This window comes from Mus musculus, chromosome 5, assembly GCF_000001635.26.
Source record: "Mus musculus strain C57BL/6J chromosome 5, GRCm38.p6 C57BL/6J".
Taxonomy (NCBI): Eukaryota; Metazoa; Chordata; class Mammalia; order Rodentia; family Muridae; genus Mus; species Mus musculus.
In genome coordinates, this window is record NC_000071.6 from 150,650,870 (window position 1) to 150,676,614 (window position 25,745).

General features: G+C 42.1%; 3 protein-coding genes across 11 annotated transcripts in view; 2 read left to right on the plus strand and 1 right to left on the minus strand.

The window, feature by feature from the left end:
* N4bp2l2 (NEDD4 binding protein 2-like 2) overlaps positions 1-14,879 on the minus strand; it is a 65,818-nt gene extending 50,939 nt beyond the window's left edge. For 2 of the 4 annotated variants that reach the window (XM_030254630.1, XM_030254629.1), the window contains exons 1-2: positions 14,632-14,879; positions 10,410-11,644 (exon numbers count right to left, since the gene is read on the minus strand). In XM_030254630.1, the coding sequence (XP_030110490.1) occupies positions 10,410-11,644 (1,235 nt within the window). In that variant the 5' untranslated portion in view covers positions 14,632-14,879. The remainder of the gene's footprint in view (positions 1-10,409; positions 11,645-14,631) is intronic. The other 2 variants (NM_001362416.1, NM_201369.3) reach the window with 1 other exon arrangement.
* Positions 14,880-20,308: 5,429 nt separating this feature from the next.
* The window catches only part of Gm40353 (predicted gene, 40353), a 31,839-nt gene continuing 26,402 nt past the window's right edge, over positions 20,309-25,745 (plus strand). The window contains exons 1-3 of the mRNA XM_017321266.1: positions 20,309-20,314; positions 22,872-23,099; positions 23,157-23,693. Of these exons, the coding sequence (XP_017176755.1) occupies positions 20,309-20,314; positions 22,872-23,099; positions 23,157-23,693 (771 nt within the window). The remainder of the gene's footprint in view (positions 20,315-22,871; positions 23,100-23,156; positions 23,694-25,745) is intronic.
* The window catches only part of Pds5b (PDS5 cohesin associated factor B), a 136,957-nt gene continuing 134,055 nt past the window's right edge, over positions 22,844-25,745 (plus strand). For 4 of the 6 annotated variants that reach the window (XM_006504901.2, XM_006504903.2, XM_006504904.2 and 1 more), the window contains exon 1: positions 22,844-23,084. The gene's annotated coding sequence lies outside the window, so the exon portion shown is untranslated. The remainder of the gene's footprint in view (positions 23,085-25,745) is intronic. The other 2 variants (NM_001346503.1, NM_175310.6) reach the window with 1 other exon arrangement.

Below are 25,745 nucleotides of genomic sequence, written 5' to 3' on the forward strand. Positions count from 1 at the left end.
GATTGTTCAGATTTTAAATATCACTTCATACTTTATCTAACTACAGATATGAAAACTGAAAACCAGCATTGGTATTTTGACTTTATAACACCATGCACTGCTTTCCAAATAACACCAGTTAACAACTATGCCTGCTTTAGCTTTCTGTGAATTGGTACTAAGAACCTAAATATGGGGCTGGAGAGATGGCTCAGTGGGTAAGAGCACCCGACTGTTCTTCTGAAGGTCCGGAGTTCAAATCCCAGCAACCACATGGTGGCTCACAACCACCTGTAATGAGATCTGACTCCCTCTTCTGGTGTGTCTGAAGACAGCTACAGTGTACTTACATATAATAAATGAATAAATCTTTAAAAAAAAAAAAAAAGAACCTAAAAATGTCTTGCTCTGGTACAAGTAACCAAAAAAACAAGTAAAATTAAGGAAGCCATCCATCTGGGAAAAATGTATTTGACCCAAGACAGCTTTCAAACTCATTTCCATTAAGCACAAACATACAGGGCTTACATGACATACAGGGCTTACATGTGAGAGTAATAAAGAGCCCAAGGTATAAGACTGAAAACAAACTATGATTCTCTAAAGTATAACAAACGTTTAAACTTTAGAGATTGCTACATGAAATTAATCACTGAACACTAAATAAAGTTTTCTCAGATCAACAAGTAATAAGTAAGCTCTGCTTTGAAATAAAAATAAAAAATGATAGTGTCTTACAGTAATAGTAAGTAAGGAAATGTGGACAGAAAGACAGACAATAGAATTTGAAAAGAATCCAGAATCCCAAATCATCGGTTCGTAGTTATCCAATCACAGTATTATCCCACAAACAGCAAAAGAAAGTCAAACCCATTATACTTACCTTGGCCCATACAAGTAATTTACACTATGTAAACTCAACAGAAAGAGTGTTGCACTTGAAATTGTAATCGTTCCCTGATGTCAGCAAGGGAGACCCTTCAAATACCAAAATCTGCTGATGCTTAAGCCTTGTGCATACAATTGTGTGATAGCTGCATACCAACTATATACATTTTCCATATGCTTTAAATAATTTTTGGATTATTTAGAGTATCTAAAACAATGTAAATAACCATATACACTTTATTGCTTAAGGAATGATGATAAGAAAGAAATCTAAAGCAACAAGAACTCTGAATATCAAGAGGATCTCCATAATCATTGAGATTGGGAGTGTCCTGAAGAAGGGAAAACATAGAAAGACAAGGATTTGGCTCCAACAAAAAGTATTTCACAGTTTCACTATTCCCTCTCAACTACTAAGCAATTAACCAGGAAATGTGATGACGTGAAGGAGCTGGAAGGGGTAGACAGTGGAAGAAGGAGCTTGAGCATAAAACAAGCTAGTCCTGGGATGAGTCAAGAGTACTTCCTAGCATAAGGTAGTAGGGAAGACATTAATATTAATATGACAAATGCTCCTCTCCTCAGCTTGTAAAATCTTGCAATAAAAATAAATGTCTCAGGCTGGCAAGGTGGCTCAGCAGGTAAGAGCACTGACTGCTATTCCGAAGGTCCCGAGTTCAAATCCCAGCAACCACATGGTGGCTCACAACCACCTGTAATGAGATCTGACGCCCTCTTCTGGTGTGTCTGAAGTCAACTACAGTGTACTTATGCATAATAAATAAATCTTAAAAATAAACAAATAAATGTCTCAAAATAGACAAACTTATATTTCTAGTTACAGGATAATAGTGTAATACATTATTTTATAGCAAATTACATTAATCAAACTAAATGGAAGTGAAGGTTTGGGCTGTGTGTGTACTTCTTTGGGAGAAATGGGAGTTGGATTTTTTTTTTTTTTTTTTTTTTCAGAGAAGGAAGGAAACCAGTTGGGGTGTGGACAGGGGTGACAATTACATATAAAATGCTCCATGGGCTGGTGAGATGGCTCAGTGGGTAAGAGCACCCGACTGCTCTTCCAAAGGTCCAAGTTCAAATCCCAGCAACCACATGGTGGCTCACAACCATCTGTAACAAGATCTGACGCCCTCTTCTGGAGTGTCTGAAGACAGCCTCAGTGAATAAATAAATCTTTTAAAAAAATGCTCCAATGACATTGGTTAGTTTGTAAAATGGGCTAGAGAGAGGGCTCAGTGGTTAAGAGCACCGACTCCTCTTTCAGAAGTTTCAGGTTTGATTCCTAGCACTCATATGTCAGCTGACAGTCATGTATAACTTCAGTTTCAGGGGATCCAATGTTTCTTTCTGACCGATAAGGACACCAGGCATGCACATGCAGGCAAAACACTTAACATGTAAAAATTTTAAAGATCTAAAAAATTTGTTAAAAATTAAAATGTCATTTTTAAATCGGAGCTCAATCATTCAAAAATATATTTTGATTTTAACTAACCACATAACTAATTATATTCAACAGTGCCAGAATCTAGATTGTCATTCCTAGATTCATGCTTTTATTGGTTCTATAACCTATTAGCAGATGGTTTTTAAGGTGCTAATAATACCACTGTGCTTAAGAAATGGTTTAAGTTTTCCAAGTTAAAAGAAAAGGAAAACAATAGTCCATTTTCATCATCTAACTAGTAGTATAACAGAAGAACATGAACAAAATCTCCATGAAGACCTTCTTAAATAAATAAATAATGAGCAAAAGTTGAGCCTGATGAGACATTTTCTTCCCAGCCAGCATGAAGTACGTATGGATCCTTTTCAAACTCAACAACCATCTTAGGTTATGAAGATTCAATTCAGGAAATTCAATTAGTACTCATGAATTTTGGGAAATGGGATACCAAACTAAGCATGTGAACTGAAAATAACAGCATCAGTATTTTCAAAATTCTTATACTCAGAATTATCTCTAGTCAGGTAATCTAAATAGATTTTCAGAATGTTAATATTCTGGACTAATTAAATACTATCAGTGGCCACTTGAGTCACACTGCATCAAGAGTTATCTTTATGTCTTACATATATGTAGTCAATATCATTCAATTCTCAAAACACTGATAGTGTGGTATTAAACAACTCCAGCACGGAAAATAATTAAAAAGTTAAACCATCAGGGCTGGAGAGATGGCTCAGTGGTTAAGAACACTGACTGCTCTTCCAGATGTCCAGAGTTCAATTCCCAGCAAGCATACGGTGGCTCACAACCAACTGTAATGGGATCCGATACCCTCTTCTGGTGTCTGAGGACAGCTACAGTGTACTCACATATATAAAATAAACAAATCTTTAAAAAAAAACTTTTTGCTTTTGTTTTGTTTTTTTTTTTTTTAAGTTAAACCATTAGAGTTTAATATGTAGCAGCAGGTAAGGTTTTCTCTCTCCCAAACCAATGGCCTTCAATTATTCTTGTACAATCTCTTCTCCTGAAGGTTTCTAAATGAATTTGGTCACTAGCTTCTAAGGTGAATGAATCACTAACTTCCAGGCCAGTCAAGAGTCCTACATAGTAAGTTCTAGAGTTCTAGGCCAGACAAGGCTACTATCCCAAACAACCGAAACAGTCAAGCCAGTGGTTCTTAACCTTAGAACCCCCAACCTGAGCTGGAGAGATGGCTCAGAGGTTAAGAGAACTGATTGTTCTTCCAGAGGTCCTGAGTTCAATTCCTAGCAACCACATGGTGGCTCACAACCATCTGTAATGGGATCCTATGCCCTCTTCTGGTGTGTATGAAGACAGCAAGAGTGTACTCATATAAATAAAATAAATAAATCTTTTAAAAACCAAACATAAAATTATTGTTACTAGTGACTTCATGACTGTAATTTTGCTACTGTTATAAATGATAATATAAATATCTGATCTGTGACCCTGTGGGAGTTGCACCCCACAGGTTAAGAACCACTGATACTGAACCTGGCACAGGCTGAGACCCTGGTACAGGAGTTCTTTACCCAGGTGCTTAAGGGTATCTACTTAACATTTCTCAGATAGTATAAGAGCAGAGACAGGTATTTCCTATTGAGTTCAACAAAGATCATTCTCTCCCAAAGGAAGGTAGGGGGGGGGGAAAAAGGAAAAAGAATCACTTTCAGAAAATGATTTTTTAAAATTCCTATGGTTATTGTAACAAATGATCCAAAAACAACCATAATTTATCTTGCAGTTTCACTGCTAAGAAGTGGCCTGTCTTCTTTCTCCAAGCACTGGAGAAAGCTGTCATGTCTTTTCTAGTTCCTACAGGTTAGACAGTGTCTTGGTTTGTGGGGCCTTGCTGTCAGTACCAAGTCTCCGCTCTGACTTCTGCTCTGTCTGTCTGAGACCTTCCTGCCTGCCACATTCAAATTGAGAAGCTTGATGATTACATGGGGCGGACACAGGATAAGCACCTCATCGCAAATATTTAACCTCATAGTAACTTGCACAGCATTTACCATGGTGAATAGTTTAAATTAAAAGTTGTTTTCTAAAGTTCTTTCATCTTTTTGTATCATGGATTGCAAATTATCAGGTATTTTTAGCAACTCTTTACTCTTTAGCAACATTTAGTTTGTGTGGGTTTTTTGGGGGGTAAGGTGGGGAAGGGGGGAGAGGCACATAGCATGTGGGTTCCAGGGATTAAATTCTGGTCATTAGGTTGACAGCAGGTACCTTTACCCCATTGAGCCATCTTGCTAGCCCAGATTACTATATTTCTTCCATCCATAATATTCTTCTCGATTTTTTTACTTTGGTCCTTTATCTATCTAGAAGTTATTTTTTTTGAATGTCATAAGACAGAAGGTAGAATTTTAAATCTTTTTCTTTTAATAAATCTGTTAAATATATCATACTACCATTACTGACTATTTCTCCAACAGCTCTAAAATACCAGTAACTAACAGCATTTACATTGTACTGGGCATTTTAAGGAAGCCACAGTTGCTGGAGAGATGGCTCAGTGGTTAAGAGCACTGACTGCTCTTCCAGAGGTCCTGAGTTTAATTCCCAGCAACCACATGGTGGCTCACAACCATGTGTAATTGGATCTGATGCCCTCTTCTGGTGTGTCTGAAGTCAGCTACAGTGTACTTACATGTAATAAATAAATCTTTAATTAAAAAAAAAAAAAAGAAAAAAGAAAAAAGGAATCCAGATTATTTAAGCACACATGTATGTATAAGGCATATGTAAATGTGATACCCTTTTATTTAAGGGACTTAAGTATCAAAAGAGTTTGATAAGGGTCCTGCAACCAAATACCAAGGGACAACTGTATAGTCTCTTGCCTCAGAATCTTCAACAAAAGCTAGATATGCCAGTACTAGCAGGAAATTCACAAGTTTTAGTACACCTTGTACTACACACTGAGATCTTGAATGAATGAATGAATGAAGTAATCAGCAAAAATGTCTTGGGTGCTTACCATGTTGGAAACCGTATAATTTTAGGCAAGTTTTGGAGTTATCTCTAGAAGTGCAAAGTTCTAGTTCTAGTGTTTACAAGGGATATGCTATGAGATAATTTTACTAAACCATTGTATATCCTAATTTCTATAATTATTATTTACCTCCTCTGAGGGTCTGAACAAATTACAGCTGTTGTTGTGAATCTTGGCTTTCTGCTTACAATACTGCATAGATTTAAAATATAAAATATTATATTAAACATAATTGTTATAATTTATCTTAAAATACTTTAGCACAAGCTGGGCAGTGGTGGCTCATGCCTTTAATCCCAGCACTTGGGAAGCAGAGGCAGGTGGATTTCTGAGTTTGAGACCAGCCTGGTCTACAGAGTGAGTTCCAGGCCAGCCAGGGCTATACAGAGAAATATTGTCTCAAAAAAAAACAAAAAACAAAACAAACAAACAAACAAAAAAAAACTTTAGCACAGATGAGACCCTAGGCAGTTGCATAATCAGAGAAATCACATTTCTTGCTAGCTAAGCCTGAACTATTCTCCAAATGTACAAATGTACAAGCTGCTACAAGTGTTTCAACAACCTGTTATCTTTGATAAACACCATATATTTTGCTAATGAAACTGACAGCTTGTTTCTGAAAATATACTCACAAGTGAAAAACAGAGTAAAAGAAATTAAATTAGATAAAGTATTTTAAACTATTCCTTTCCCCTTGCATGAACAACAACAACAAGGCTTGGTTCTTAAATGGGTCAAATACTGGGTCAGAGCACTTTGTTTACCTCAGGACAACTATAATAGTTACAAAATTCTATTCAAATATCCTTGAATCCTGCACCTTAAATGAACCTGTCCAAGTGTTAGAAGGGCAACCTCCACTTTATCACATCTAAAAATGTTTCTCTTGCTTAGTCCTAAGTACTGAAAGTCACCATCTGTGTTAGAATTCAGTCTAATACTTTATTTAAAGCTAGTAAAAAGCTGAGTGTAGTGATTTATGTCAGTATTAAAGAGGTTCCTAAGTTTGAGGCCAGTCTCTATTACATGGCAAATTTCAAGCTAGCCTGAGATTTCTTGGAAGACCCTATCTCAAAAAACCAAGGGCTCCGAATAAAGCTCAGTGGAAGAATGCTTGCACAGTGAGCACAAGGCTCAGGTTCTATACCTAAGTACCCCTCCCCTTCAAGATCAAGTAATAGTAGTAATCAATAGTAATGATAGTAATTTATCCCCAAGCACAACTCAAATTAAGCAATAATAATTTTAACAAGCAGGTGACAGAGTTCCAAAACAAGTAACCCTTGCCCTCTTATAACCAAAATAGCTTAGATCAACCACCAATAAATGAAAAGATAATACTGTCTTGTGTAGGTGACACTGAACACAAAATAGAAAGGTTTAGTAAAAGCTATATAAACTTGGAAATTATTAAGGCTATAAAGATAAATAAAACCCTCAAAAAGTTACAGTGTTATGTCTGCAATGCCAACAGTTGGGAAGTTAGAGCATCATAGGGCATGAGTTCCAGGACAGCCAAAGTCTTATTCAGTGTGTTCCAGAACATACTGGACTACACAGTAAGTTCAGACTACCTCAGGCTACCATACTCAGACACTGTCTCAAAATGAAGAAACAAGCAGAAGGCATTTAAAACACCTTTAAATAAGCCACTGTATCACCAGTAGGAACGAACAGTGCTAAATGGTGAAATAAGGACTAAACTACGAATGGACTCACTATCATACTGAAACTAATTTTCCAAATCACCTGTGCTCTTATCTAACAATTCTTTTCTTCAGACTTTGTAAAAGAGCTAATGCCTCTATGAAAGTATTTCTTACCAGAAGAGGTTTTACATTCAGTGCCAAACAATCCAAGGTTTAGTGATTTAAACATGAAGGGGTCAAGCCAGATGTGGTGGCATACACCTTTAATCTCAGCTCTCAGGATGCAGAGACAGGCAGACTTTGAACCAGTTTAGTCTACATAGTGAGTTTGAGGACAGCCAGGGCCAACATAGAGAAACCATGTCTCAAAATGAACCCAAACCTAACCAACCAACAACCCCCTACCACCACCACCAAAAAGGAAAAAAAAAAAAAATCAAGGAATCTGTTTTTAGATAGGGTGGTAGTATGGTAGCCTGAGGTAGTCTGGGTAGCCTTGAACTTACTATTTAGTCCAGCATGTCCTAGTCCTACTGTGAATAAATAGCTCTGGCTATCCTGGAGTTTATGGTCTTAAACAGTATCAATCTAAAGAGGTTTTTTTTTGGGGGGGGAGGGGAGACAGAGACAGAGACAGAGAGAGAGAATGTTTTCTATCTCTTTGAAGTTAGACCCACACATAGAAGTGCACATGTAGTAGACAACTAAAAATGAAGGCAGGACCTTCTGATACATACACAAATATAATAGATAGATAGATAAGTAAAAATTTAAAGCCTTTAAAAAAATAAAAACATGGGGGAAAATTCACTGTCATTGCTTTTTGGGGAGTGGGGTGGGTGGTGATTTTCAATAGTAGCTTCTGATACCCTCAACTATTTCCTCTAGGCTTTGCTCCTATAAAATGGAAACATAACCCATATCACCAAACTTTCCATGTCAAAGTACTCTGTAAATTGAAAATTGTGATACAAAAAGCACTCATTACTATGCATCCATTTTCTCACTCTTTTTTTGTTTGGTTTGGTTTTTCAAGACAGGGTTTCTCTGTGTAGCCCTGGCTGTCCTGGAAATCACGCTGTAGTCCAGGGTGGCCTCAAACTCAGAAATCCGCCTGACTCTGTCTCCCAAGTGCTAGGGTTAAAGGTATGCACCACCACTGCCCACTACCACTGCCCCGCTCATCTTTCCACTCTTAAATATTCCTCTTTTCTCCAAGCAGATAATACATATAATCACCTCTCCCTAATCTCTCACTAAATTTAAGTGTTCTTGAAATTCTACTGAACTTAATGTCAACATTCTCTAATCTGATGTCCTAACTTTCTTATAATTTTCCTATATTCAATTCTAACTAGTAGAATTAATTCATCCAATTTCCAAACCTCAACTAGTTTCTGACAGTCTAAATCTAGAACATTGTCTCTTTGTACAACTTCACTCTTTCGAGTCTTAATTTCATACTCTCTACAAAATCTTCACATAAATAACATGAATCAAAATACAAAGAAAGCCGGGCGTGGTGGCGTACACCTTTAATCCCAGCACTCGGGAGGCAGAGGCAGGTGGATCTCTGAGTTCGAGGCCAGACTGGTCTACAGAGTGAGTTCCAGGACAGCCAGGGCTATACAGAGAAACCCTGTCTCGGAAAAACCAAAAAAAAAAAAAAAAAAAAAAAAAAAAAAAAAAAAAAATTTAAATAGCTTATTATCTAGCTTGAAAATCTCTATTATAGCCGGGCGTGGTGGCACACTCCTTTAATCCCAGCACTCAGGAGGCAGAGGCAAGCAGATTTCTGAGTTCGAGGCCAGCATGGTCTACAAAGTGAGTTCCAGGACAGCCAAGGCTAGACAGAGAAACCCTGTCTCCAAAAACAAAAGCAAAAAAACAAAAACAAAAATCTCTATTATAAACTGAATGTCTGTTTTTGTGTCTAAAGCAGCAGCTCTCAACCTGTGGGTCCCAACCCCTCTAGGGGTTGATGATCCTTTCACAGGGGTCACCTAAGACCACTGGAAAACCCAGATATTTACATTATAATTCATAACAGTGACAAAATTAGTGTAATGAAAGTTTTAATGAAAATTTTATGGTTGTCAGTCTTAACATGAGGAACTATATTAAAGGGTTGTAGCATTAGAAAGGTAGAAAACCACTGACCCAAAAGAATTTTATTTCTTTAGACCATATTACAAGTAAATATAAGTTCTTTAGACATTTTTTACCCAATGATAGCATTTTTTTAAAATCTTGCTTAGCATACATCCTATATAACTGCAAGGAATTTATAGTCGAGTTATTTTCCACAGTTACACAAATTGTGCTGTACTATCTTTAAATTGTAAACTAGAAATCTGAATGAAAAACTTTGTAACATAATAAAAACATTACCAGCTCTAACTCCTCTAATTCAGAGTGCTTAATCCAACACGCTTAAATTTGTAAAACTATAGTAATTCAATCTCACAGAGCTGGAGAGATGGACCAGTGGTTAAGAACACTGGATGCTTTTTCTAAGGACCAGGGTTCAACTCCCAGAACTCACATGGTGGCTCACAACTGTTTGTAACTCCAGTTCCAGGAGATCTGATGCTATTTTTTTTTTTTTTTTTTTTTTGGTCTCCAGAAAGTGGTGCACAGATGTAATGGAAACAAAACACCCATACAGAGAATGAAACTATCTATGTATGTCAGGCAATGGTGGCGCATGCCTTTAATCCCAGCACTTGGGAGGCAGAGGCAGGTGGATTTCTGAGTTCAAGGCCAGCCCGGTCTACAGAGTGAGTTCCAGGACAGCCAGGGCAACATGGAAAAACCCTGTCTCGAAAAACAAACAAACAAACAAACAAACAACAAAAAAAAAAACAAAAAAAGGGAAAATATGCATACACACACACACACACACACACACACACACACACACACGCACACACATATATAGATTCTCCCAATCAGGTATGAACATGGCATAATGCTTAATACACTCAATATTTCTTTCCTTTGATTATCTATTTCTTTTTCAAATTCTAAGAAAATAGCTATCTCTTATTCCCCTATTAAAGACAGCAAAACACGCTCAACAGCATACAGTGAAAAAGTACCAGAGCCCAGATTTTCTAGTGCAGAGCCCACCTTCTTTGAAGTTATAAAGGCTAAGCAGCATTGCTTCTGTTGCTGCTTTAACTGTAGCTTAGTTGTAAAGCCCTTAAGAGAAACTAAATATACACAAATTCTCCCTTTCCCATTCTTGTACATCTTAGTATTTCCAGTCAGATGTCACTCTCAAATATAGCATATAAAGGATTTACTAGAAATACAAAAGCATTTATGACTGATAACTCATGTATTTTTAAGCAATGAATTCATAATCAAGTATTCACTCAGGTCTTTTACTTACCGAGACAATGTTGTTTTTCCAGAACCGGGGAGGCCTCGCAAAAGAATAAGCAATTTCTGCAATTTATTTAATTTCTCCTCTTGAAACCACTGGTTCACAAACCTGTCTGTTTCATTATGCTTGTCCATGGAAGGATCTTGCCAGCACTCTCGGATTTCACAGAAACCATTATTCACACTTTCATCTTGTACACTGCAGCCATTTCTAAAGGGATGAACATTATTGCTAGTCACATCATAGTTAGCATATTCATCGTTCTGATCAAACGTCAAGCAGCTCCAGCCATCCTGATAACTGTCTACGTAACACCCATTCTGCATCTGAGAGTCATCTCGACCATGGAAAACATCTGGTGATGGATGTAGTGGGGTACCAAATCTTTGAAAATTAAAATAATTAAAACTGGAAAGAGGATCATGGGGTATGACAAAAGGATGCATGGACTGCCATTCAGGCCTGAAGGAAGGAAATGAAGTTTCACAAAATGCAGGCATCAACTGCTCATCACAGGGATAGTCTGGTTCATCCTCCAAGTACTCTTGATAACCACAATGTGACTGAAGAACATCACTGAGATCTTTGTTTTCCTCCTCAGACTTTAGAGTATTACAGGCCCAGTCATAAGAAATAATTGGTTCTTCGGAAGGTTCTGGTTCCGTACAACTGCCTTGGGAAGCTTCATTTTCATTTTCCAGCTCTTCAATTTCTTTGTAAAACTGGGATAATTCTGTATCCATCTCCAATTTTTTGGAGTTAGATTTCTGTTTTTCTTCTTGTCTTCTTTTGCTATCTATACTACTGAAAGTATCTGTCTCACTCTTCCTTTCACGGCATTTCTTTTTCTCAGGGGGTTTGTAAATGGGGCCTATGAATGCTTTACTTGTGCTATAGATTTCATCATCCTTGGCCAGTGGTGAAGGCTTTCCATCCTGCAAAGCTGGGGAACCGATGGATTCACTACCACCCAGTTTATCACCAGGCATCTCCTTGTGCAATGGCTTTAACACATCTGTACTGGTTTTGTCTTCCTGAGGACAAACACGTCTTCTGAAGTTAATGGTGGCCACCGCGACCCTATTATTTCTGGGTTTTTCTTGGATTCTGTGAATATCAGGACCACCTCGAAGGGGGGAAACACCATCATCTGCAGCTGATTTCAATTTTTTATAGCATGGTTCTCTTGTTTGTTCTTTTCCAGGTCCCAAAAACTTAGCTTCAACCTCACTATAAGGCATCTGAGGAGTAAAGCATACAATTATTAGGACACACCGTTAAAGAATATAAACACATGTGTTTTCATGAGAGGAATTTTAGAAAATAACTTTTTTTGCTTTGTTTTGTTTTTCAAGACAGGGTTTCTGTCCTGGAACTCACTCTGTAGACCAGGCTGGCCTGGAACTCAGAAATCCACCTGCCTCTGCTTCCCAAGTGCTGGGATTAAAGGCGTGCGCCACTACGCTTGGCCGGTCTCACTATTAAATGCTTGTATCAAAAATTATTTTCTAAAGCCAGGCAGAGACAGGCCGATTTTTGAGTTCGAGGCCAACCTGGTCTACAGATTGAGTTCCAGGACAGCCAGGGCTATACAGAGAAACCCTGTCTTAAAAAACAAAAGAAAAAAAAAAAAGTAAGACCTTCCCAACTACAGTCAGCAGCCTGTAATTAATTTTATTTTATTTTTTTAAAGAAGTCAGACGATCTTGTGTCCTTTTTTTTTTTTTTAGATTTATTTATTTATTTTATGTAAGTACACTGTAGCTGTCTTCAGACACTCCAGAAGAGGGAGTCAGATCTTGTTACAGATGGTTGTGAGCCACCATGTGGTTGCTGGGATTTGAACTCCGGACCTTTGGAAAAGCAGTTGGGTGCTCTTACCCACTGACCATCTCACCAGCCCAGCCTGTAATTTTATAATCACTTATTTTAAGTGCTGTCATAATAATTTATGGGAGGAGTCTGAAGTTCATATCATCTAAAAATATGTGCACCTCATTCTTTTTGGAGGTACAGAAAATGAACATGATCTCATGCAAGCTAAACAAGCACCTCACTACAGAGTTATACCCGATGTCTTTTTTTCATGTTGTGAGAATGTCTCACGAAGTTGACAAGGGTGGCCTTAAATTCACTCTGTAGAATACAGTAATGCCCTGGATTTTCCATCCTTCTGAGTTGCTGAGATTACAAGCCTGTGCTACCAGTCCTATCTTTAAACAATCCACTCTAGAGTTTAAGAACCTAGAGTTTAAGGTGGCACACGCCTTTAATCCCAGCACTTGGGAGGCAGAGGCAGGCGTATTTCTAGGTTTGAGGCCAGCCTGGTCTACAAAGTGAGTTCCAGGACGGGCTATACAGAGAAACCCTGTCTCCCCAGTCTCGAAAAAAAAAAAAAAAACAAAAAACCACAAAACCAAAAAACAAACTTAAATTTGGAAACTTGAATCCATACTGTATGTATTTATATATGTATGTACAGATACAGAGTTGACATTTAAGTTGCCTATGGTACTGATAGATCGTGGGGAAACCCCGACTCAATTCCTGATTCGCGTGCACCCAAAAAATCACGAAGGACCATCTCGATGTAATTACACGAGGTCGTTTAATTACGGAGCTCTGGACCGACATGCATCCCACACAGGAGATAACGGATGTCGGCCACGAAGCTCAAAAGCTAGGGGTTTTTATGGGGTGAGGGGCTTAGGGGTGTGGAATTCAGCATAGCTACACACTAGACACACTATTGGCTTCAGCAAAAGGGCATCAGGACTTTGTTCTTGTGGGCTGGGGGCTTATCTTGTTCACATAGCAACCAGTTGATGTATGACTTTACCCGGCGCCAAGGGGCAATAGACAGAGGGGAGGTTCCAGCCAGATGGTGTCAACTCAGACAAGATAGCCTTGCCTGCGTCCTTGCATTCCTTTTCATCTTTACAGTCAAGAGCCCTGCCCTGGCATCCGGGCTCATAGACAACTCTTTTACATGAATCACAAGTTACAAAATCTCATTTTCCTTCAGTACACTGTACCACAAATACCTTCCTGTTTAAAATCATCATGTCTTTTGTAGTATATACTTTAACTTCCAAACAATTATCTCTCTTTAGCATCCAAATACCAGGTTAACTAAAAACGCAGTCTTTGTGGGGTCTTTTTCTTTTAAGTAGTATAAAAGCAGTTTTCCAATTGAATGTAATAATTTGGAAAAAAAAAAGTTTTGAGTTTTAGTGATGATACAAATTATGCTTAGGGAAAATAATCAGAAAACTTTAAAAATCAAATCATTCATCTTTTCTAGTAGTTTCTCTAACTTGAAAAATACACTTTTTAGGCAGGGTGGTCTATGACTGCAACACTAGCATTTGGCAGGTGTTGAAAGGAGCTCAAGACCAGCCTGGACTACACAGTAAGTTCAAGGTCAGTCTGTATTACCCAAGACCCTGTCAATAAATGTAATTAAAATTACTCTTGACAGGCCGTGGTAGCTCAAACCTGTAATCCTATCAATAGATTTCCAGTCCAGTATGGGTTGGCTACACAAATGGGTTGCAGAGCAGCCTGGTTGGGAGAGACTATGTCTTTTTAAAAAAATCACAACTTCGCTTCTCTTGTCATAGAGGGAGGGGCGTTAAGAAACCAAAAGCGCTCTTTTGGTCACATCTGGCCTGCTCTTGGAATCAAAACCCAAACCCTACAAACGAGAAGAAAGGCGACAAGCCATTAGCAGAGACGAAGGAAGCTCCAACTGCGGAGAAAAGCCAGGTTCCCGGAAAGAGCCCCCACCTCGGCCACATGCTCCCATGTCCTCAATCTAACGTCAAGAGCCAACCAAGCAAGTGCAGCAGGGTGGACCGACGTCGTCAGCGCCCTACCTGCCGGGCCCCCAAGGCCTCCTGACCGGGGGCGGGCTGCCAGGCCAGGGGCGCTCCGGCTTCTCCGTCCCTAAGGAAAACGTCAAGATCCCTTCTAAGAATCCGGGGAGGTCCCGAAGGCTGACAGGCTTCTCTTGGGGCTTCCACGCTCGCAGTGAGGCGAGAGCTGTGTCAAAGCCGGAGGTGCAGGCGCCAGCCGTTCGCTCAGACGAAACCGGAAATACCTCCCTCACCTCCACCGGGACCCATCGCTCTGTAAGCACTTCCACCATCTTCCTCTCCAAGCCCTCCCCCACCCCACTCCACCCCCTCCAAAAAAAAAAAAAAAGAACTTCCGCGAACACACGAACCTCCGGGAAGACGAGAGACCGTCCAAAACGTAGCTATTAAACGGAGCTGGAAAGAGACGCGAGGCTGGAGCAGTTTCATACGCAAGATGGCCGCCACCTCTAGGATTACCCATGCAGCACCGCGGGCTCACGCCCGGCATTATGGGGATTGAAGTCCGGCGTCCCGCAGTCCTCGTTTACCTCAAGGCACCGAAACTCAGTGTTCCAGAGTCCATTGCAAGACTTACAAGCTATTTTGGCCACCAACGTAGACTCAGTCTTGTTCCCCGCCCTGTAGTGGGGGGAAGTTTCTTAAAGAAACATCACCTTTATCTATAAAGGCAGCGACGTCCTCTGGGGTTCACGACTCAAAAAGAACAAGAGTGCTTGGCGCCCCCAGGTGGATGGACGCGCAAGCCTCTGTGGTGAGTGAACAGTTTTCAGGCTTTTCAGGAGACAAAAGAATCAGCCTAGGCTTCAAAGGGGAAAACATTTTGTGTAACAGAACTCAGTTGCTATGGTTTCTCAGAAACACCATTTAGTATAATTTTAAGCTTCTGAACAACTGTGGCAAAATAGAGTGCCTGCACCTCAGAACCCCATAACAGATGACTCTTGGGGAGAAGAAATTATAAAGTATCTTACTTCCAGATATAGGAAAACTGCTATATAAATATGTATTGAATTAAAACTAAATACCAACCAAATGACTAGCTCCAGTTAAAGGTCTTTTTTTTTCTCCTTTCCATTTCTATTAGCCTGTCGTCCTCTCCACCCCTTGTTTCGTTTGGGCCCGCACAAGAAGATCGGCCATCTCAGCATATTTGAATAAGTCTTGTCTCCAACACAATAATGTTTTTTTTTTTTTTTTAAAGATTTATTTATTATTTTAAGTACACTGTAGCTGTCTTCAGACACACCAGAAGAGGGAGTCAGATCTTGTTACGGATGGTTGTGAGCCACCATGTGGTTGCTGGGATTTGAACTCTGGACCTTCGGAAGAGCAGTCGGGTGCTCTTACCCTCTGAGCCATCTCACCAGCCCCCACAATAATGTTTTAATTTATAAGTATAATAGATAAAAAGCACAGTGAAGCCGGGCAGTGGTGGAGCACGCCTTTAGTCCCAGCACTTGGGAGGCAGAGGCAGGCAGATTTCTGAGTTCAAGGCCAGCCTGGTCTACAGAGTGAGTTCCAGGACAGCCAGGGCTACACAGAGAAACCCTGTCTCAAACAAAACAAAACAAACTAAAACAAATCACTATTTTATTTTATGTGAGTGTTTTACCTGAGTGTATATATACATATATATACACCTGAGTGTGTGTGTGTAAATATGTATACACACACACTCTCTCTCTCTCTCTCTCTCTCTCTCTTAAGAGTGTTGTGTAAAAGAGAGAAAACCCATTTACTTTATGAAAAGCAGTGTCCTCGTCCCAGTTCTTACCAGTCCCTATTACTACCCTTCTCTTGTGAAGACTCTGGTGGAGTGTTCTAGAATGTAACACCAAATCTATTGTCTATTCTGCACATTGCTCCAGCACCCTCCTATATCCCATTGTCCCACAGCAGCTGGAAACACTGTTCCTTTAACATTCACCACCACCCCCCCACACACACACACAGCTTCAGTCCTGTAGTGGCTATTCCAGGTTGTCAACTTGACTCTATCTAGAATAAACTACAATCCAGAATTGGAAAGCTCTCACCTGTGAGCTAATCTGGAGGCTGGGAGATACAAGTTTCTGACCTGGATTTTGGCATGGAGACCTTGAGGCATAGTGGCTCAGAATTAAAGATTAAGACAGGGAGATCTCTGAGTTCAAGGTCATCCGGGACAAAGCAAGTCCCAGACAGATCCAGGCATGGTGGCACACACCTTTAATCTGGGCCACACTGTCTGCTGGAGACCTACATAAGGACATTGAAAGAAGGAAGATTCACTCTCTCTCTTCTTCGCCTCCTTGCCTTGTGGGACTGATCTAGATGTTGGGCTTCCATTCACTGCTGCTGCTGACCATTGTTGGGGACTTGAATTACAGACTGTAAATCGTCAATAAATTCCCTTTCTGTATAGAGACTACCCATAAGTTCTGTGACTCTAAAGAACCCTGACTAATACAACTTCTAAGAATTGAACCTAGGACCTCAAGTATGGCAGCTAAGCCCTCTATCATTGAGCCAAGCCACCACTGACGTCTTGAAACATGATTTTCATATAAAAGTGTATATACTGCCTCCTTCAGTTGATGCTTACTATAGCACACCAGAACCCATCAGCATCCTCTGAATATGAACACCCTCTTAACAAGATTCTGGTGTCATTGTCAGAGATTACATATGTGATGGCTATTCTTGGTCGTCAGCTTGTCTATCTGGAATGAGTCACAATCTGGAAATGGAGGACATAACCTGTGAAAGATTTTGTTTGGTCTGGAGTGGGAGAGTCCATTTCTAGTTCTGACCTTTGAGATGAGAAGACACATGCATGCCTTTGATCCACATCTTGAATTGGGAAGAAATGCCTTTAATGTTCACTCTTTCTGCTGGAAGTCTATATAAGAGCTCGGAAGCAGGAAGCTTTTGCTCTTTGCCTGCTAGCACATCCATTCCTTCACGGGCACTGGAGCCTTCTTCTATGGGATTCCAGCATAGATGGAGGACCAGCTGAGACACCCAGCCTTGTGGGACTGAGCAACTACTGGGTTCTTGGACTTTCTGTTCACCGCAAGCCATTGTTGCATTAGCTGGACTGCAGCCTGTAAGTCATTCCAATAAATTCCATATATGTGTATGGACATATGCATATATATATATATGTATACATATACATACACGTGTACATATAAAGAGAGATTTATTCTCTATGTTCTGTGACTCTAGTGAACCCTGACTAACAACAAATTATTTATCATTCACAGTAAATAGCAGTTTGATGTATCATTTTGTACAACCTATTTCAGAACTACTGCAGCATATTTCACAAGTCTCAGTTGCTGTAATCTATATTCATAAATGATGGATTTTCAAACCAGAGTGCTTACATATAGTGTGTCCGAAGCTATGATTGTAGTATCACACCAGTGGAGGAAAATGTAGAAGACAATTATTTCAGATATTCCAAACATTGAAGAAAATCAGTAAAGTATAAATGGCTGTAGAGACAGGAGAACCTATTAGTTTTAAGTTAAATTTATTTTCATTTTATGAAGGAGTCTGCAGCGGGCAGAAGTGAGCGTCAGATCCCCTGGAACTGGAGTTAGAGGTAGTTGTGAGCCACCACGTGGGTGTTGTGAACTGAACCCAGGTCCTCTGCTAGAGCAGCCAATGTTCTAACCCATCTGTCCACCCCAATGAAAACCTTACTGTGTGCTTTGCCTGTGTGTATGCCTGTGTACCACATGCATGCAGTGTTCAAGGAGGCTCCAAGAGGGCGTTAGATTCCCTGGAACTGGAGTTACTGATTGCTGTGAGCCACCATGTGGGTGATGGAACTGCAACCCAGCGAGAGTAACAAGTGCTATTAACCACTGAGCCAACTTCCCAGTCCTGGCTTTTGATTGTTTGGGTTTTGTTTGTTTGTTTGTTTGTTTTTCCAGGTCATCCTGTTTTTGGTTTTGGTTTTTGGTTTTTCGAGACAGGGTTTCTCTGTATAGCCCTGGCTGTCCTGGAACTCACTCTGTAGACCAGGCTGGCCTCGAACTCAGAAATCCACCTGCTTCTGTCTCCTGAGTGTTGGGATTAAAGGAGTGTGCCACCACGCCCGGCCATCCTGTATTCTTGATTACTTTAACTTTAGCTATATTTTTATACTTATTTTTTGTCCTTTTCTCTTTGTTTTCTTTTCTTTATTTCCTTTTTTGTTTTGTTTTTTTCAATACAGAGTTTGTGTGTGTAACAGCACTGGCTGTTCTAGAACTCATCTGTAGAGCAAGCTGGCCTTGAACTCACAGAGCTTCTCTTGCCTCTATCAACCAAGTGCTGGGATTAAAGGCATGTGTCTCCCCTGCTCGGCTATAATTTTTTTATTATGGGCTGAAAAGGTACACACAATCTGTAGACTTTTCCAGATGATTTTTGGCATTCTCCCACTCCCTGCAATGCAGACCCACTTCTCCTGGACTAAAGATAATACATGTGGTATCCTTGCATAGTCTACTGGGAATTTAAACCCTGTTGTAGACTGTCAGGGATCATTTGTGTGGCCTTTGGGACATGCCTTGAGTTAGGCTACTGTTCCCTCATTTCCTAATGAGCTGCGAAGCCTGCTTTGTGATGTTTAGTAAATGTTTTGCTGCTGTTGGGAAACCATTTATAGCATGTATAGGTTGCATTCAAAGTAAGTCAATGGGCTCTATTTAGGACTCTTCAGATTGGCTACTTGCAATTTTGATAGCTTCCAACTTTCTAATTTCTTTAACCTTAACTTTGGGCCCTATGAGAAATAGCTACATAACCAAAATAGGAACGATGTGATTGGCAGAATAATGTCTCCCAAGGAGATTCATGTAGAACCTTTTAATACATAAGGGGACATTAAGGTTTAAGATTGAATAAAGTTTGGTAATCAGCTGATCTTAAAAGAGGTTGTTCCAAATTACCTACCTAGGTGCTGAGTAGTCATAGCAACTGAAAAGTGGGTGGGGGGCAGAAGAGAGCTGGAGAGAGCCACGAGATGAAGGAAGCAGCCTATGGAGATGCTGTGGTATTGACTGAAGACAGTGGAGGAGAGACATGAACCAAGAAACAAAGTCAACCTCCAAAGGGCAGGAAAGGCATCTATCTGGCCTCTCCCCTTCCACAACCCTTCAGAAAGGACCACAGCCTTGCTGACACTGCAGTATTAGCTCAGACAGACAGCTGTCAGTCTCTGAGCTGCAGCTGAATAAGATAATTGGTGTAGTTGTATGCACAAAAGCTAATTTACTATGGCAGCAAACGAAGGACAGATGGGGATTGGACTGTGCTTTTCCTGACCAAAGAAAGTTGTAAACGCCGGGCATGGTGGCGCACTCCTTTAATCCCAGCACTCGGGAGGCAGAGGCAGGCGGATTTCTGAGTTCGAGGCCAGCATGGTCTACAAAGTGAGCTCCAGGACAGCCAGGGCTATACAGAGAAACCCTGTCTCGAAAAACAAACAAAAAGTTGTAACCATGTCTATATAAGACCAACATTTTTTTTTTTAAATATATCACTCCTTTTTCCAGGATTTAGAAAATACAACTGAGTTTTGGAATGGTTCCAATCCCCAATTCTCTGAGATTATATCCCATCCAATTATTTTATCCTAAGGAATTTCACATTGGTAATTGTGAAATCCTCAAATATAAAGAGTACTTTTGTTGGGCTGGAGAGGTAGCTTAGAGGTTAAGAGCACTTACTGCTCTTATAGAGGACCTGGGCTTGGTTCCTGGCTCATAGCTGCCTGTAACTCCAATTCCAGGGGATCTGACACTGTCCTTCTGACCTCCAGCCTGGATTCATAAAATGGCATAACTGGGAACTGGTGGAGACCAGGAGGAGAACTGTCATAGGAGGAAATAGGCCACAGGGGCCAGGCCCTGGAAGTGTAAACCTATTCAAGAGATATGTCTTGGGATGGAGAGATGGCTCAGCCGTTAAAGGATACGCTCACAACCAAAAATATAAGAGATAAATCTCTTAGACTGCTCTCTGGTTGGTAGGAAGTGGTGGACCATGATGGTCTGTCTCACCCAGGGTTGGGAAGAATACAGTCAGCTCACCCTAGATATATGGAAACCTCAGAACCTATGAACCAAACCAATCTGATCGTTCTTTTTAAGTATTTTGGCACGGTTATGAAAATTGATTAATGCATGCATGGTAAAATTGGCAATACTCCAGCAAATGATTGACGACTCTAAACTGTCAAGACCACACCCCCAACAGAATTATGTACTGAGCAAGCATTCTGTGCTCAGCGCCTATTGTATCATATTAAACAATCTGGATGGTGGCAGTGTGTAGTTCCTACATTCTTGCTCTAATTCTGTGGCTCCTAAGAAACTTACATGTATCTTTAGGGGTTTCAGAATTGAGAGGGAAAGATAATAACAACAGAGGCTAGAGAGATAGCTCAGTGGTTAAGAGCAGCGACTGCTCTTCTGAAGGTCCTGAGTTCAAATCCCAGCAACCACATGGTGACTCACAACTATCCATAATGAGATCAGATGTCCTCTTCTGGTGTGTCTGAAGTCAGCTACAGTGTACTTACATATAATAAATAAATAAATAAATAGAAAGAAAATAACAACAAAGAGCTGGAAGCTTCTTTCTTTGTTTCTTTGTTTCTTTCTTTCTTTCTACTTTGTTTTGTTTTTGAGACAGGATCTCACTGTAACCTTGGCTGTCCCGGGACTCACTGTGTAGACCAGGCTGACCTCAAACCTAACAGAGATCTGCCTGCCTCTGCCTCCCAAGGGTTGAGATTAAAGGTGAGTGGCACCACGCTTGCCTAAGAAGCCAGGGCCAAAGATTTGCTTTTTTTTTTTTTAAGACCTATCTAGCTCTTCTGTTCTGTCCTTGCTGGGAACATTGAAGTTGTATAGGAGAGTTCCCAAGGCTTAGTGGATGCATAAAATGGGTAGATGCCTGTAGTACAGCTCTGTAGAAGACAGAGTGATCCCAGGAACCCTGCTGAGAGAGGGAATGAATAGGTGCTAGTATCTGAAGGTGCTTGCTCTGCTACAACTTAAGGCTCTTCTTCCCCAGCACAAACACTGTGGTTTATAAACCTGCATTGCCTATCTTTCGTTTCGAATATCTTACCATAAGCTCCCGATTCACCTCACATGTTCATTGTTGAAACAAACAGTCCTAGTGCAGGGAGATCCTGCTCACTGCAGGGATGGACAGCATCAAAGAGCAAAAGGCGACCAAGACTTGTCAGCTCTGACAGGGACCTGGGGGTGAAGAGAAACCTCCATCTTAGCCCGCCCAGCCCACAGCTGCAGCAGTGAGGGCAGAAGTGGCAAGGGCGCACAAACCTCATTTTCTGGATGGCATCTTTGTGGCCTTCCAATCGCTTCCTCACCCCGTTAAGGGGGGTTCTTGAGCAGTGGGATGAACACTGGATCCCTAGGTCCACCAACCGGTGAGGAGCCATGTAGACATTAATAATCTTTCATTTACACAGCACATAATCTGTGCTGCACCACAGGGTTTAAAACATCGCACAAGAGGTGGAATACACCTTTAATTCTAGCACTTGGGAGGCAGAGGCATAGAGGCAGAGGCAGGTGGGTCTCTGTGAGCTCCAGACCCAGACAGAGCTACATAGTGAGACCCTATCTAACAAAACAAGACAAAACAACAAAAAAAGCCAGGAGTGGTGGCACATACCTTTAGTCCCAGCATTGGGAAGGCAGTGGCTGGAGGATGGAGCCTAGCCTGGGTTATATAGTGATTTCTAGGCCAGTCAGGGCTGCATAGTGAGAGCGTATTCTCAAATAAAATAATACACATTTATTTTTTATTTTATGTGTATGAGTACACTATAGCTATACAGATGGCTGTGAGCCTTCATGTGGTTGTTGGGGAATTGAACTTAGGACCTCTACTCACTCCAGTTGGCACCCTCTCGCTCCAGAAGATGGTGGGTGTCAGATCTCATTATGGGTGGTTGTGATCCACCATGTGGTTGCTGGGGTTTGAACTCAGGACCTTCGGAAGAGCAATCGGTGCTCTAACCCGTTGAACCATCTCGCCGTCCCCCTCCTTTTTTTTTTTTTAGAAATTAAAAAAAAAAAAAAAGGCCGGGCGTAGGGAAAATGCCAGTACTAAGGAGGCAGAAGCAGAGGCAGGCAGATCTCTGAACTCGAGGGCAGCCTGGTCTACATGGTAAGATCATGTGTAGCCTGGTGTACACAGTGAGCTCCACAGGCCAGCTAGGGCGGCAAAGGAAAGAAAAAGGAAAGAAAAAAAAAAAAGCCTCATCCAAAAAAGGAAAGAAAAAAAAAAGCCAAAGCCAGCGGAGTTCAGCTATCTACAGATTTCCCGCCAAAGCCTGGGAGGCTGAGTCCAAGCTGAGAGAACGCACTGACAGCTGCCCATCACTCTGCTGCCAAGGAGACAGAGGAGGCCGCGCCAGCAGGGCGGAGCCTGCGCGTGCGCGCCCCCGGGTGTGTGGGGCGGAGCCCGGAGCGCGGGCTGAGGAGCGCGTGCGCACGCGCCTGAGCGAGAAGCCGTGCGGCCGGTAGGGGGCGCTGAGAACCCACGCGGCGCTCTGCCTGCCCCCCAGGCGCTGTCCGCCGCGGTTCGATTGGAGCAGCCGCGGAGCTGCTCTTGGCGCCATTTTGAAGCGGAGAGGCGGAGGAACGGCCTGGACTGGCTGCGGAAGGGGAGGGGGGGCGGGAGGAGGCGATTGGATGCGGCGGCGGCGGCGGCGGCGGCGAGGGCGGCGGATCCCCGAGATCGGAGGAGCGCGAGGAGTGTAGGAGCCGGGCGACCGGAGGTAGGAGCGACTCGGGTAACGGAAAGGGAGCGCCTCTTCATCGCCTCAGCGCCCCACGCTCCATTTTTCTAGCGGGGCGTGCGCGCGTGGAGCCGTCGCCCGCTGAGCCTCGCGTGTCCCGGTGTCCCAGCGGGGCTGCGGTGGGGCCGGGGGCGGGGAGGCCGCGGGCCGCGGCTGGCGCCGGCCCGGAGTGACCTTTGCGGGGGCCGCGGCCGCGCCCCTCCCCCTCCCCTCTCCTCCCCCTGGAGAGAAGCCCCCCGCGCCGCTTCCCCCTTCCGGCTGCCTGCGGGCCCGGCGCGAGGGGAGGCGCGCCGCACTGCTCGGGAGTCGGGGAAGAGCCGGGAGCCGGCCGAGAGAGCGAGAGCGAGAGAGAGAGAGAGAGAGAAAGAGGAGAGAGTCAGAGAGAGTCAGAGAGAGAGAGAGAGAGAGAGAGAGAGAGTCCTCGGGCGACCGCGGGTGCAGCCCCACGGCGGTACGGACAGTGTGCGGTGCGGGCTCGCCCGCCCGCCTCTGCACCGTTATTCCACTGACACTCTAAAAGTTTGCGGTCCGGGAGAAGCCCTGGCGGCGGCGGCGTTGGTGTTGGCGGCGTTGGCGGCGGCTGTGGCTGTGGGTCTGCTTTTTGTTTTGTTTCGGTTTTTGCTCTGTACGTTGAAGAGCAAATGTGATGTTTGCACATAGGAGCAGGCATGTAGCATGCAGCCGACAGGTGTTTGCAGGGTCGACGGAACCCCGAAATTCAGCACCTGCTCTTCAGCGCTGCATGCTATTCCAGTACGAACTCCCGAGGGGTTTGAAAGAAGAGTGATTCGTTCGCTCCATCCTCAGGAACCCTACCAAGATTTAAAAGCCCCCCCCCCCCCCCATATTTTTGATTTCAAAGAATGCTCCTTTGATACTAGAGTTAGGAACTGATGGGTGGCTGTAATCGCTCCAAGGAGCGGTCTCTCTGTTGAATACTTGTTGAAGCTTTGGAAGTATTGTTTCATTTTTGAAGGTTGGTCTGAGGTCCTGAGAGAGTTGGGGAGGCCTGTGGACTTCAACGAAATAACCTTTTAAAAGCCAGGTGTATGTAGTGTAGGAGGTGGGCTGTAGCTAACTTATGATGACTGAAGTGGAGAAGGGCAATTTAAGCATTGTTCTCAGCACATGTAGTTAACAGTTCCACGAGGGGGTGTTTTCTGTGTTAACTTTTGTGAAAGTCAACTAAGTTGGCACAAGCGCGGGTTTCAGAGGCTATCTCTTGGCTGTGCACTAGACATGTCAGATGCTAGTGTTTGGGGGACTTTAGTAGAGTGAACACTTGGGAGCTATGGCAGGCCGCTGTGGAACAGGTAATCTTCCATTTCATGGTGACAGCATAATACCTAACTGATTTTACAGCGGCGAGTTTGGAGGTAAAAAGTTATATGGCACATAAGATTAATAAATTAATTCCCAAAGTTTAAATATTAAACACACTTTTAGGGTGGTGAAAGTGGGGAGTAGTATGCTATGGTAGCCTGGAACTGGCAATCTTTCTGGCCTGATGTGCTGGGATTACATTGCCACACCCAGCTCATAAAAACCATCTTGAATCAAAACGTTACTTCTTTGAACTCGTATTTGCATATGATGTAAATTTACAGATACATATATAGAAAAGATGTGTTTTAAAGTTTACTACTAAAGTAGCACAGATGTTTTCCTCTTAGTTGGATTCTGTTTGAAGTGTCTCTGATGAGAAAGTAATGCTAGTCTTTTGCCTTTTTTTTTCCCTCCTTTTTAAAAGAACTTTGTCATTCTGGTTGAAGGTTTTGCTTTTCCTGCAGCTCTTGTTGATGCTTTCAGTTGCCTTTAATCCCCTGGCTTTGGTCCCCTCTCCCTCTCTCCTCAGAAGAGATCTTGTGATGATGGTGACTTGTCATAAGATGGTTTGTACTCGGCTTGTTTGTACCAGGGTTCTAGACAGTTTGATGTTTGATGATCATTATTTAAATTTTAAGTTTATCATGTTCTCTAACTTTGTTTAACAAAGAACAGTATTCTAAGAATCTGGCTTTAACAGTAATTTGCTAAGCTAAGCAAAATGACACCTTGTTTTAGACAGGTCTTGCTCAGGTGAACAGAGAAGTGGCTGGAGAGCTGAACTTCTGGAGGAAGGGAATGATTTGGGGGGCTGCGTTTTTCTTATTCCCCTTAGCATATTTGGAGATTGTTCTTTGGCTCCCAGCATGCTACTTATTTCACATTTGATTTGCATTAATAGAAGAGCTAGTTCACTCTGGTTTACGGATTCTTAGGTGACATAAAATGCTGCAAAAGTGGAAATTTACGTTTACTTTGCAGGTGTTAGAAAACTACCGAGGAACTTGAGGCTTGTTGCCAGCCCTCTACAGATGAGAAGTTAGGTTTAGATGGAATGGCCCTGGGTTAAAAGCTTACTCAGGTGGGCGATTGAGAAACTGAGAAGTTTGCTGGTGTCTGTTGCTTTGTGTAGGACTTACTGTATGTAATTGAAGTCATCGGGATTCAACCCATCATCTCCATCCTGTTCTCACTTTCCTCTCATTTCAGCTTCAAAGTCAACTGACTGGTTTAGACTCTGGCTTTAACAACTGTTGTCCAGGATTCTGTTCACCTCTCTTCTTTCAGAAGCTAACCAACCTCTTGGAGCCTCTG